The 13,522-nt window shown below is 52.0% G+C and overlaps 4 protein-coding genes across 4 annotated transcripts; 1 reads left to right on the top strand and 3 right to left on the bottom strand.

Annotated features, from left to right (window-relative positions):
* Positions 1 to 1,958: 1,958 nt before the first annotated feature.
* On the bottom strand, positions 1,959 to 3,808 carry STEHIDRAFT_159400 (uncharacterized protein; the record flags this gene model as incomplete). Its single annotated transcript, XM_007306869.1, has 7 exons — positions 1,959 to 2,094; positions 2,161 to 2,178; positions 2,236 to 2,512; positions 2,597 to 3,273; positions 3,334 to 3,431; positions 3,578 to 3,659; positions 3,729 to 3,808. The coding sequence occupies 7 exons, from the start codon at positions 3,806 to 3,808 to the stop codon at positions 1,959 to 1,961; spliced, it is 1,368 nt and encodes a 455-aa protein (XP_007306931.1).
* Positions 3,809 to 4,745: 937 nt separating this feature from the next.
* On the bottom strand, positions 4,746 to 6,967 carry STEHIDRAFT_113045 (uncharacterized protein; the record flags this gene model as incomplete). Its single annotated transcript, XM_007306868.1, has 7 exons — positions 4,746 to 4,862; positions 4,970 to 5,297; positions 5,628 to 6,053; positions 6,132 to 6,153; positions 6,308 to 6,440; positions 6,511 to 6,670; positions 6,813 to 6,967. 7 exons carry the CDS (start codon positions 6,965 to 6,967, stop codon positions 4,746 to 4,748), a joined length of 1,341 nt encoding a protein of 446 aa, XP_007306930.1.
* Positions 6,968 to 7,731: 764 nt separating this feature from the next.
* On the top strand, positions 7,732 to 9,665 carry STEHIDRAFT_170268 (uncharacterized protein; the record flags this gene model as incomplete). Its single annotated transcript, XM_007306867.1, has 1 exon — positions 7,732 to 9,665. The coding sequence occupies one exon, from the start codon at positions 7,732 to 7,734 to the stop codon at positions 9,499 to 9,501; it is 1,770 nt and encodes a 589-aa protein (XP_007306929.1). The 3' UTR covers positions 9,502 to 9,665.
* A 380-nt stretch (positions 9,666 to 10,045) lies between these two features.
* STEHIDRAFT_123376 (succinate dehydrogenase and fumarate r) lies at positions 10,046 to 12,251 on the bottom strand. The gene is made up of 5 exons (XM_007306866.1): positions 11,913 to 12,251; positions 11,519 to 11,699; positions 10,907 to 11,172; positions 10,669 to 10,744; positions 10,046 to 10,493 (listed from the first exon to the last, which is right to left on the bottom strand). The coding sequence occupies exons 1-5, from the start codon at positions 12,126 to 12,128 to the stop codon at positions 10,417 to 10,419; spliced, it is 816 nt and encodes a 271-aa protein (XP_007306928.1). The 5' UTR covers positions 12,129 to 12,251; the 3' UTR covers positions 10,046 to 10,416.
* Positions 12,252 to 13,522: the final 1,271 nt, after the last annotated feature.

Here is a 13,522-nt window from a genome sequence, read left to right as displayed (position 1 = left end):
CTTCCCACCTGTCTGTTGTTCAATCAGTGCGAACCAGCCTGCTGAGGATGACAGTGGCGGTGGCCCTACGCTCCGGCAATTTCCTTATATGAGCATCACTCGGGGTCCCTCTCATCTCGCCTGCTCGGAGAAAAAGTCGCCTCTGACAAGGTTTATTGAAACGGCTGTAAAGACAGTGCTATCGTCATGACCTTTCCCTGACACCGTCTCAACGGTCTCTGCTCTAATAACACTCGATGTTTGTACCTCGAACGGTCGGGGATCTTAAATGTCCAGGTGTTGATTGATTGAAAGAACACACCCGCAGTAGGCCCGATGCCTTCTACTTCTTGGGCGAATGGATCTAGGTATGCCTAGTGTTCTTTGCATTATTGAGAAATAAACACAAACACTAGCGAATATGGGCATCGAACCTCGACCCCTCGCGATGTATGTTCTTCCCAGTGTCTTACACTCCGATATCGTCGGTTCGAAGAAACACAGTTAGCTGAGTACATGATCATGTGTTGATTTTGTACTATGACTGACCGCTTGCCATGGTGTAGTTCCTGAAGTTTAAAGAAGCATTTGAACGCCCATGGCTGCGTCGACAGAACACAGTCCCACCATCTGCATCACAGTCCAGACGCAGCTAGATGCAGCGACGGATCCTGCCCCACTTTCCCATGATCCTCAGGGACGTACAAGTTCAGGGACACCGTGTTAATGATCCCATCTGGATGTGTAACTTCGTCCTCATTCGTTTGCAGTTGATCCCAACTTTGCACCTTTGAGCCATCACCCTGATCTGGATGTAAGTCCTGATGTCTCTGGCCCGCTTCCCTTCTTTGTTCATGCTGACACCGCATCACACATCATCAGCACCTCCTAGTCCTCGCGAAGCATGCGGCACTGGCGGGGAAGTCATCAATAGCACCACTATCAGCAAAAACGGGCTCGCGATCAGCGTCAAAACTACGAGCTGTCCTGATCTTTTGGTATCTCCAACAATACTGGTACCACCCAAGTTGAGGGGGCCAGAAGGGACAGGGAGCAAAGGCAGGTCGCGCAGTGTACTAACGGAGGATGTACACGGTTTCTACTTCACATTTCTGGTCGACCAACAACAAACCGACCCGGATGTGTCTTCAGGTACACTTGAGTGCTTCAACTCGGGGGTGCTGCCGTCGATTGATGATTGTCAGTCGCTCGCGGATGCGCTCGAGGATCTTTTTCGTGAGTGCATACTCCTTCCGAAAGAATGCTCCACAAGTGTCTAACCCTCCTTCTACTTGGTTTTCTCAATGCACGGTATAGCCGAAGAGTTTCTCTCTCCTCCACAAACTGCCACATAATTTTCGATTGGCACCTGTGCATTCGCGTTCCTCAACTTTGACGCTATCGACTGTGATGTTTGTTTCTTGAACTTATTACGCCTGTCCTTCATGTTTGATGTTAACCTGGCCATGGGGTCATTGTAACAACAATACCGGATTACACCAGGGCTTCAACGGTATCGTCACTGGGGATGACTGCTTCTTCGACGGTACCACTGCCGGAGCATGTGTCTCGCCCGGGCTCTCTGGGGATGACTGGGCCGTTGAGTGAGTACAGCTTTTCTCTGCTTGGTGTAAAGTAATTCTCACAAACGTTGTGCTGTTGTGGAAGGGTATTCACTGTTTCAAAGCACTAGCTCATGCAAGGCTACGGTAACGGGCTCTCAACAAGCGTGGTCAAATGAAGCCCTGTTTCTTCCTTTCTATTTTGTTAGGTTGTAAGAATCATCGGTGCCGCTGTCCCTTTTTCGAAGTGTAGTTGTCAATACATGTACGAAATCCGGGACTATAAGTAATTCGATTCATAACAAGGGTGTCAAACATAGGATCCACGTGCAGAGGATCAGGACGAAAATACAAGTGGAATACAAAAAGATACATCGGATATCTTCTGGCGGGTCAAGCGCTTACTGGGCGCATCCTCTACGCCGCTCTACCATTCGAATTCTCAACCTTCTTCCTCAGGCTGAATGGCAGGACAATCCCACCCTTGATACCTCCCATAGGAGTTGGGTCTTCGTTCTTGTAACCGCATATCAGCTTGTGCTCAGGCCAATCGCTACAAGACAACGTTCAGAAGGGAGTCTCAGTCAAGGGCTATGATTGAGTCAAGAAGAACACTCACAGTTTCTGACAGTCCGCGCTGCAATAAGACGTCTCTCGACAACGAGAACATTTTGGTCCTCCTTTTTTCGAGCACCCACGCTTCCCGCATTCACCATTGCGACATAAGTCCTCCAGCTGATTGTAGAAATTGAGAGCCGTCCTAACACCAACTCGGTACAACATTTGAAGATGAGGCATCTTGGCCTTGAACTCGGGGTAGTGAGGAAGGGGACTCTCCCGGAGGAATATGGTCTCCAAAAGTAGATAGGATATGCGCGATCTCGGTAGGAGCGGGCGAAGGACGGGCAACACGATAGTAGGATCAGACCTTGCAAATCTCCACACGATTCCCAACATCATGTTGAGGAAAACTGTCCAGTAAAAAAATGGAAACAGGAAGAGCATAATTAGATCGTGATGAGCAATGAGAGATATGGCGAAAAGGCATAACTCACTTTCGGGTCGTGTTTCGTTGAGGGGACGAAGGCGACGAGAGCCGTAGGCAGCGAGCGCCTCTTCCATTGCCTCAAAAAGACCCGCTTTCATCAGAATCGACACCGCAGTCACATCCTGCGTAGCTAAAACCTCGTCCTCATTCCAAAAGATGCGGCTCAGGTCATAGACAGCATTGCACATACGATCGCCCGTGCTTAGGGTAGGCCCAGAGAGTCCGATATGTAAGGTTTGAATGTCGTCTAGGTCTGCGCATCCCATCTGCAATATGCGAAACATTCCCCTCCAAAAGTCTTCCGACCGGAGAAACTTGCGACAGCATTCTCTGCGGAGCGATGCCCCAGGTCCAGAGGAGTCAGATTGGAGCATAGACGCAATGTTGTGCACAGCGGAGAGACAAGTAAAAGCCGCATGTTTGTCGGCCCAAGATAGGAGCCAGCTAAATTTGGAGACTATGGACCCGAACGATCCATTTGAGCCTTTCAGCATAAGGTCGAGAACATCCGCAGGCAGCGGGCCTAGGGTCGAATTTACGCGTGAATCAGTCGGCGAAGTCTCCCAAGTCAGTTCCAGAAGCGGGTCGAAAGACATGTCGATGACAGAGACGAAGTCAGACATGGTGCAATCGAGAACGTTGCGAGTGAGGAGGGGAAGGGTGTATTCGCAGGTGATCATCGTCCTAAACGACATATATGATCTTCAGTCTGAGAAACAGGCATGATGCTAGGAGTGCACTCACTTCTGAAATGAGATATCCGTTCTTAAAATCTCGTTAACCAGCCAGGACAGAATCCTCCGCTCGACTTCGGTTATTTGACCAACAGGGGCTTGCCAGTACTAAAATTTAAGACGCATCGCAAGACCGATAAGTAACGATCTATCTTAAACGAACAGGATACACACCAGCTGCATCAACGATCTCCAGTGTCCTTTTATTGCGTCCAAGATGAGATGCTGCCATTCCTGATCACAGAGTAGCGTACTTCCTCCAACCCGATCGAAAGTATTGTCCCCAACCAGAACGTGACAGAGAATACGTAGGATATCGCGATAAGGTGGGCATAGCTATCCCAGCCAAACGTTAGTCACAACCTTCGGATAAACACTGATGGCTAGCCTCTGCTGAATGCTTACTGCTTGGCCAACAATAGTCGGATCAAGTTCGTGAAACAGACTTGGGCGATCATCGAAGTACGGGGGGTTCTGCGAGGCATATTGACAGAGCAGTTCAGCGAGTCCGAGGCTCAAGGCCGGTTTGAAAGTCTGACACGCTCCATCTTGATTAGCCTCGTTGTGAAGCGCCTGTACGGCCGGGATGATATCCTGTTTCCACATAACCAAATATGTCATGAACTCGATGACGGGCGATGAGCGACAGCACACACCTTTCTGGAATCTCCCCACTGATTGACCTCCTTGGACCGAACTGGTATGCGAAACAAGTCGAGCATTCGAGCGGGCTGGTCCGTAAGGATACGTCTCCAGTGATCAACACTGTTCTGGAGCTGTGAGCAGGCCCAAAATGCCATGGATGTTGTTGTTGGTGAAGGAGGAGAGAAACAGGTTAGGTGTTGGCCAAAGAGTATGAGGGGGGAATCAAGTATAGAAACGGAAGAGGGGCAGAGTCAGCGCCTTATATATCCGGCCTTAGGTGTCGAGTCACGTTCCAGATAGAGGGTCAAAGCTAAGCGACGTGTCAGAATGTCGTGGCCACGGCATGGTGAACAATGGAAGGAAGCACCAGGAGTGGCAACCGCGGAAGAAGCGGACGGCACAGATGGTGTCGTAAGGTGCCAAGGCCCTCGCATGTGGGTCATCGTACCGCTTCCGATACAGTAATCAGCGGAGCCCGAGTCCCATGGCCGTCTTGAGTGCTGGATTGGGAAACGCGTTTGAACACGACCGAATTCGAACAAAGGTCGAGATGCAGAAAAAAGTGCAGCGCTCGCTTTTTGCCGATCACTGACCCCCCGCCACTCAGTCGCCACATTACATCTCGAGGATGGCCCAACGGGTAAGCGAACTGTTCCGCTCAGACTGCCTCTGGAAGTAGCATCGAACAAGAATCATTACTTAGGAGCACACAAGTCTATTTGGAGACGTGATGAAACAATAGTAGTTAGGCATATGTATCGCCTTTTAAAAAGTACATCATCCATGAACAACGCGCTTCATCAGGTCGATCCCGAGTCGCTGATCTTCTTCCTCAGAGTACTTCAACGGCAGTACAGGCACACTATCGTACTCGATCTCATCTCCTTGACTACTCTCATACCCAATATGAACTTATGCTCAAGCCAATCGCTACAAGAGAAGCAACGAAACCGACCCTAGATCAGTATCTGGATCACGCAAGTATCTAGAGGATAACTCACCGCTTCAGACCACTTCAGACAATCTGCGCCACAACACTCCATCGTCTTGCACTGTGAGCACCTCGCCTTCGTCTTCTTCGCACATCCGCGTCTCTCACATTCGTCCTCATAACCCACCTGACACAACTTCTCCAACTTGTGCAACATCTTGATGTTGTCGCTGAGGATTCTTCCGTAGAACTTATCAGGGTCATCGCTGAATGATTGATAGCGCTGAGGGCATTTTTGAGCATGAACGGCTCTCGACGAAGGCTGTTTCGAGGAGGCATCGGAGTGTTCGCGGTCGAAGAAGTTGGTGGCGGACGGCTTCAAGAGCGGAAGGGAAGACCTTGGCGGATTCCAGGGTCCATTGGAGTGTCAAGCACACAAACGCTATCGACTACATTAGAAGCGCGCAGAAGGAGAAAACAAAAATGACTGGCTCACTCGCAGGGCGTGACTCGTCCTCCGAATGGGTACGACGGGCATTGTGCACAGGTAAAATCACATCCACAGTCTTGAATAGACCTGCATTCACCAATCCCAAAATATGACCTGGCTCTCGTTTCATCTTGACCTGCGCATGCGACTAGATCTCACCGAGAATGGTGAAAACTTGAGGACTGATCTAGTCTCCCAGACCGCATTCGCTTCCGAGAAGACTGGTGCAATCACGCACCCCTGCGCCCCTTGATGCAGAACACGCAAAAGACCCTCAGAAAAACTCTGAGAGCGTACGAAGGACCGACGGCATTCCTGGTGAAGAGGCGATGTTTGGCTGTTGGGACGTAAGAGCATGTCGAACTTCTGAAGAAGAATGACACAGGAATATGTGTCCCGAGGAGAAGTCCAAGACAACAGCCAGCCAAACTTCTCCATGATGGCGTCGAATGAACCGTTGGCGCCTTTGAGCACGAGGGTGATTATGCTAGGTCGGAGTGGCTGCGACATACGACCTCTGCAATATTCAGCGTAAGGAAGTGAAGGTACGAATACATCGTCAAGGCACATGACGATGACAGAGCGGTGGTCCTGTTGTCCGTCTGTCCAGAGAAGGAAGTTGCGGAGGACGACGGGTATGGTGTGTTCGCATTCGTACATAACCCTAAGGAGCACGCGTGCGGTCAGGATGGCATTCCGGAGGAATAAGAATACGACATGGCTTCTGGAGAAAGATGATCACCTGTCGAAGAAGGGATCAACGTCTAAAATCAGGGAGATGGTGTGGGAAATGACAATGCGGACGGTTTCATCGATTTTTCACTCGGAGTTTCCGAAATCTAAGGCAAGCGGGCCAGTACACGAGCAGAATTGATTAAGGGTCATCTCCATACCCAAAAAAGCTAGTATCAAACGCACCATCTTCATCAAGGGTTTCCATTCCTTTCCCAATGCGTCCATATAGTTCGACGGGCCTCGGGAGTAATGGTGAAATTGTCTTCCGTTGCCGGTCGGGTCTGATATATAGCGTGGAAAGGAAGGGCGGGCCCATCTGAAGGTGCATATGGCCATCCGAGATTCATTGCATCCTTTACAGATCCATATCCTTGTGCTCAGCTTACCTTCTCCATATGAGCTGCACTAACTTCATCCCTTATAGTAGGCCGATCATCGACGAATGGCACGTTGTCGAGCGCATTCTGAATGAGTGCCTCCCCCAATCCAGCACCGAATAACCTCATATACAGTCGCGACGAGCCAGGAGGAAAAGGGAAGGGACGGCTGGTTAGCTGCCGAAGGATTTACATCACGGGCAATATATCCTAAGTAATTCGCAAGTGGTTCCAGTCAGTCGTTCGCGCCACCGGGGGTGGCAGGAGCAAAGGCTGTAATGTAAAAACAGTTGAAGAATAATAGTCTTCACCTTTCTAGAGTCTCCCATATATTCTTCCTCCTAGATCCTACTGGGATATGGAACAAGTCGAGCACTCTGGCGATAGTCTGTTGATCAGTGTCTTCGAGAGCGGATTTCCTGGAGATCGTCCCAGCCGCTAGCTGTAAGCGAGACTCATTGGACATGATCGGAAACAAGTCGATACAGAATTAGCGTTCAGCTACAGAGGTTAAATTATACGCAAGGGATATGTCGATGGACAGGTGAAAAGATCTGAATCGTTGGCGAATAAGTGGAGAGGAAGCAGCATTTTATAGTGGTGTGTGATGCCATTTTCACACAAAAGGAGACAAAGGCTTGTCGAAGGGCAGAGGGTGATTCAGTGAATGCCGGGATACCATAGAGCACGGCATTTTGACTGGAGGAAATCGATGAAGCTGGCAGCCTGCAGGCTGATGCGTGAAGAGCCGTTCAACCTTGCAACGCAAACCCGACACCGCTGCTCAGGCTAGAGCGGACCAGCGAGTTCAAGTTTAAGGCTGCCTAGGCACGCCAGTGACAGCCTACAAAGAAAACATAGCTTGACAGATGAGTCTTCACGCAGTGGGCATCGAACGAGGACGAAAAACAAGGATCGTTGGCGTTTGGTTGGCGTAGCTCAAGCCACTCAGCTTTGAAATTTGCGACAAACAGGGTGGCGCCGCGTCGGAGCTCGAAACGGAGATCAATCGTAGCAGTGACCCGGTGAGCGCTCAATTTGCCACACTCTAGCCACCAACTTGCCACTTGCAACGACCTCTGCCCCGCTAGACACACGTGTTGACAGAATGCTCACTTCTGTTCTTGAAGTCGCTTTGCTTGCGCTTTGCTCTCACCACACTAGTCTCATCCGACCACTGGAGACAAATATAAGCTGTGGCACTAGTACCCCTGAATCACTTAGGCCATCATGTCCTCAGCTTTTGTAGAGTTTCCATCTCACGGTCCATACAACTCGAACGAACCCTTCGTTCACCCCATAGACGCATCCGAAGGTCGCATCTTGCCATCTTCCAACGGTACCAGTCGTCCCACCAGCCATCGCATCTCCCTCCCACCCCGAAATACGTACCCGCGAGGCTCCGGGCCACCCCCCGTCGAGCCCGTACGGGGCATCCCAACTCCTGCACCCAATGCTCGCGGAGTGTCGGAATTTGTAGACGACCCGGAGTATATGACAGTGGAACCTGCTCCTATCTTGGATGCGTCGAACGGTGACCACGGTGGGTATAACGCATACTATGGGAGTCCGGCCGGTGAATCCTCGAATTCTCGCGGAAGCGGGGGACGAGGGAGGAGGTTTGTTGGTGGGTTTGTCGCGAACCTGAAGCGATTACCTCGCGCTATGGTTCGTAATGTGGGCTGGGCTGCCAAGATGCCACCAGAGAAACTTGGGCGAGACCACGAGCAGTGGGGCAGGCCTCGCGCGCATGCTCAATGGGCTACCCCGGCAACGGAGCAGGGCACTGTACCTCCGTATGGGTCCCCAGCGGTTCAGGTAATGGGAGATAATGTGTTATATGTCGAAGCACTCGACATGCCTTCGGAACATCCGGCGATGCTTGCACCACCACCATCGAGTTATGCTCCTTCTCGTGGTGCGCAGCATCTGTCGCCTCACCGTTTGGGCTCCCCTCGTCACACACAGTCACAGCGATCTCCGTCTCACCTATCCGTTAGCGGCGGACAGATGTCTTCGTCGAGACGGAGTTCTACACGGAGGACGTCCAGGACATCTGCACCAACGGTTCGCAATCCTGATCCTGAATCCGACGCCGACCAATCCGGTCCGAGTTCGTCCTCGGAAGGCATACCTTCCCCTGGACATCCCGCCCTAAATATCTCCCCTCCTCGCGATCCCACGGGAGTCCACTTCGACATCCGGAGAGAGCGTCCCTCGACCTCCCGCACCGGTTCGCGTCCTCGGGGCGACACTGGTATCACAGCAGAACCCGAAACCCCCGTCCTCGTCGAACCGAAACCAGCCCCCGACTACGCCCGCATGCAATCCCCGATCCAACCCCGCCCAGAACCGTCCTTCCCCTCCCAACTCGCCCGCATCCAGAACTTCTTCCGGAATGTGAACGATCTGCCCTGGATGTCGACGGAAAACGTGACGGTCGATTTCGTCCCGAGGACAAGGGCGGGGCCTTCGAGGACGTGGTACGCCCCGAGGAGACATGCGTCGGTCGATTTGCTTGCGGGTCACGGTGGGGGAAGTGGCACACGGCTGTTGGTAAATGCGTCTGGGCAGACGTTTGCGATGCCGGGAGCCGCGTCGAGTGCGACGTTGATGCAGGTGCCTTCGTCGTCGTTGGGGCACGGACATGGATATGGTGGGCCGGCACCATCTGCGTCTACACAATTTGTGTATCCTGCTCTGCCACACCCTCCACCGCCAATGTTCATGTATCCTGCGCCATTACAACCACAGCCGTCTTTTCAGAACATCAACACGCCTCAGCGCACCGATCCGGATACAAGCCTCGGAACGACAGGGACAGGGACTGGTAGTGCAGCCCCGTCACAAGGATATCCAGTCTATGTGGTCGCTTTGCCATCTCAAATACCTCTACAAGTCCCAGCGTATCTCTCGCCTCTAACGAATACTGTGCCGATGCATCCGAACCCGAACCCGAGCCCGAACCATCCGGCCCCTCCTCAGCCTGCACACCTATGATCCTCGAAGTGTAAATATACTATGTATTCATCTTCAGGCGGTTATCGATCTCGTGTAGTGTCCGCACCTCTCTTGGCTCTGAGCTACTAGGTCATCGGTAACCAGGTACTCAGAATATGAGTGGTATGTAGGAATTGGGCTCATAGGAGTTATGTACGATATCCAGCGTCTCTTCGAATGAAATATAAGACCGAAAGAATTGAGTGACGCATGTCCTTGCACGTTCTCCAACGTCGCTGATGACCACTCGAGCTCCGACTCCGCGCCACCTGCAGCTGGTGCCACACGAGAACACCTCGAACTCCGCCAGATCGAAGGGTGGCGCCCCGCATGTCTTCGAACTATTGATGATCATGAACGCAAACCCACCAAATAAATCATTGCAGTTGGCATTGCTCTCGACCTGTTATCATGCGTAAACGAGTTTCTCATCCGGGAAAAGCTCATCAGAGTTCACGCACTGCGACCTATAGATATCTTTACCAGCTCATCATGCCCGCGGTCGAAAGCTTGTCAACAATTACTGTCACCGTCGATTCACCAAGGTTCGAAGTCCGTTTGTAATTCACGTTGAAATCGAATAGACCAGATGCGTATACGAAACAGGAACAACAAAAAAACAATAAGAGACAAAAGAAGAAAAGAAAGACAGATATCGATTGAACGTGCAGGCAGGAAGAAACAGAGCGAAGAAAAAAGGAAGGAACGAAGAAAAAAGACCAGAATACATTCCGTCATATGCATGCATGCGCTCTGCCCGCCTTATCACCCACGTTGGATCCTAGAAGAGTATGTAGCGCCACGGATCCGGAGAACAAAGCCAAGCGCACATCACGCTCGTCAGACCCACGCGCATCTCTGACCCCATGAGAGATGCACGCCCCATGTCCATGCCCGCATGAGAGAAAAAGGTGTTTAATCGGCAGCGAGCTCGAGCTTGATCTTGGCGATGGCGGCGGCGGGGTTGAGGCCCTTGGGACAGGTACGTGCGCCTGTGGAGGAGATATGAGTTAGTCGGTCGAGCCACGAAATCAAAACAACGATGCGTCGAAAAAATCAAGATGTGAGATAGAAAACGAGGAATTGTTCAGTTGAAAAGTGTCTGATGCGGGACTAGTGGGAAGAAAGAGGAAAATATGAAAAGTGGCGAAAGAGGGGAGAACGTACAGTTAAAGATGGTGTGGCAACGATAGAGCGAAAGTTCGTTCTGGAGCTTCTCCTTTCTCTGGGCACCATACGAGTCCTATAGAGATTGACCAAACAGAAAAAAAGGGTCTAGTCAGTATATTTCGCCTTCTAACAAACAAGCCGCGTCAATGACGCCACACGCCGCCGCGCCATCTCGAAGTAGCCGCCCAACAACTCCACGTCTCCGAAGACATAATAAAAGGACCTCATCACTCACCCGACTATCCGCAATCCACCTATACGCCTGCATCAACGTCGCCGGTCCAAGATACTCGTCCTGGTTCCACCAATAGCTCGGACAACTCGTGCTACAGCACGCACAGAGGATACATTCGTACATCCCGTCCAGCTTGCGCCTGTCCTCCTGCGACTGGAGGAACTCGCCCTCTGCGGGCGGGTTGTCATTCTGCAGGTAGGGCTCGATCGACTTGTATTGTTTGTAGAAGAGGGTCAGGTCGGGGACGAGGTCCTTGACGACGTACACTGGTGACGAGAGCGGAGGAAGGGAGGAGATATCAGTAATTGTTAGGTATTATTGAGAAGTGGAATGAAAGGCGAAAGGGGAAGCGAGAAGGATGCGCGGTAAGTACGGCGATCGAGGGCCACAGTCGGGCGGCAGGTGCCACACAGTTGCCTTTCCGGAGGGCATTGGTGAAGCCATGTTCAGAGAACAGAGGCTAACGACCATTGTACCGACTTTACCCTACGATACTCGATTTCTCGAGCCCTGATCTGACGTCATGGCCGTCGAACATCCAACTGAGACTCGTTGCAGCACAGATACCATGCCCGTCGCCACAACGCAGGACATGTTGAAAAGAAGACGTACTGTGTGGAAGAGGGTAGATTTTCGAGTCTTTCGGTGACCGGTCGATTCTGCATAGACAAGCGAGGGTGTTCTGTCCATCGATGTTCATTGCGCAGGAGCCACAGATACCCTCGCGGCAGGAACGACGGAAGGTGAGTGTCGGGTCAATTTCGTTCTTGATCTTGATGAGTGCGTCAAGGACCTATGGAGTCCAGAGTATGCATAAGTAACAAGATAATAAGATACATATAGTTCCAGGGGAGGAGCGAGGTTCCATGGTGAGCGAGGTATTCCGAACTTCAGACTGATTGGTTCAAGGTGCTGCTCTACCTCGTCATACAAGTACAGTATTCCGCGACACTCTCGCTATCTACACATAGAAACCTCCCCTATACAATGCGAAAAGAGTACACACCATAGGTCCACATTCGTTCAGGTTGATGTTATACGTCTGCAGCTCCGGCTTCTTCGCCGGTTCATCCGGGTTCCACCTGTAGATCTTGAACTGCTTGTTCAGCGCTGGCTTCTCTGTCGGCACCGCCTGTCTCCTCGCCGACGACGTCGCGAACGTCCTGGCGAGCGTCCTTGACCGAGATGCGTTGAATGCACCGCGCGCGACGATGGCCTGCATAGTGCTACTTGTTTCGAGTATGCTTAGCCGCGGATTTGGGTGATTTGAAGGCAAGGGACGCCGGTGACGATGATGACGGTGAGGTCGAAGGCTAGCGGGATGTCGAGGAAGGGATTGAAGGGATGGGAGGGGACGTTGTCGCGTGAATTCGGAAGGACGCCTTTTGCTTCCCCGGACTGCTCAAAAGACATGACGGACGGCCTCGTTCGGGCGATCGGGAGACGCCGGTCCAATCACGATGTCCAGGTTTCGTTCCGCGGCCAGCCGGAGAGTTGCCGGAGACGCTTTCTGGCGGTGCCGCGCCGAAGGCGACCGACGAGTGACGTTCCTCTCGATTGTCGTCCTCTTCCGACTCGCTGTGGACGGCGATGTTGCACGGAGGGTGGTATACAAAGCTATCTAAGCATGGCTTTTCCGATGAGTTGTCGATATCCTTTGTATTCAAGCAGTATTCGCAACGGAGTTTCGAAGAGCCAGCTGCGGATGTGGCGAGAGAAAGAGCAAAACAAAGTACGAGTGGACGGACAGTTGTGGTATAATCGCAGCAGGGACGACGCCAACAATGCAGTCTCTTGAAGCTCTCAGCACAAAAGGCTGGAGAATATCTGCGTGATATACTGTTGAAGTCCCAATCGAGGACGTTTACTTCTCCGACCTCACAAAGCGGTCAAGTCAAAGATGAAGCACGAATCGAACGTATATACCTATATATCCGTCAAAGTGCAACCACCATACAGACAACAAGAGAAATAAAGGAGTGATCCATCCAAAAGAGTGTGAACAATCAGTACCTACAACACCCCCTCCCTCCCCAATTCCTATAAAACCCAACCCCTTCACACCAGAAAGTTTCTTCAGACGACGCTGCGGCCACAGCTTGAGTCCTCGTCCATCACAAACCTCCGGACCCATACATCATAACCTCTGGTGACCTCCTCTATCGTCCCATCCACGACCACCCAATCCCATCTGGCTCCTCTCCGCAAGCATCACCACCACGGCGCCCTAGGTCCACGGCTTCAGGAGAGGATGTCGCGAAGTCTGCCGAGGAAGAGCGTGATGGGGCGACGATGAAGATGGAACGGTGGTGCACGGGGCATGGACGTCGAAATGGCCTCTGCATAACGAGCAAGACCTCGTTCCATCGCTCCCAAGACGCCGTCGCCCTTCCCCCACAGCGTCGTGAATCAGCACAAGCCCTGAGGTCGCCGACGAATCGCCTCCGATCCTTCCTCAACGTGTTGAGACCATCCAGGATCCCCTTCGCGCGATCCAACAACTCTCCGTTAACCACATCTTTCTCCAGCTCGACGTGTCTCCTACTCGACCTCGCTCCCCGTTCATCCTCATCTACTCTGCTCCCACCAGCGTCAGGGGGTCACTCGCCACTCTCC

This window comes from Stereum hirsutum (genome assembly GCF_000264905.1).
Source record: "Stereum hirsutum FP-91666 SS1 unplaced genomic scaffold STEHIscaffold_12, whole genome shotgun sequence".
NCBI lineage: Eukaryota > Fungi > Basidiomycota > Agaricomycetes > Russulales > Stereaceae > Stereum > Stereum hirsutum.
Note: the sequence above shows the minus strand (reverse complement) of the source record. Positions and strands in the feature narration are given on the sequence as shown.

Excerpts from the sequence above, each read along its gene's own strand:
- STEHIDRAFT_123376 (XM_007306866.1), bottom strand. The coding sequence starts at position 12,128 with ATGCAGGCCATCGTCGCGCGCGGTGCATTCAACGCATCTCGGTCAAGG. Across the intron at positions 11,700-11,912 it reads TGAACGAATGTGGACCTATG|GTCCTTGACGCACTCATCAA; the intron begins GTGTGTACTCTT and ends TGGACTCCATAG. Across the intron at positions 10,745-10,906 it reads GGTGGATTGCGGATAGTCGG|GACTCGTATGGTGCCCAGAG; the intron begins GTGAGTGATGAG and ends CAATCTCTATAG.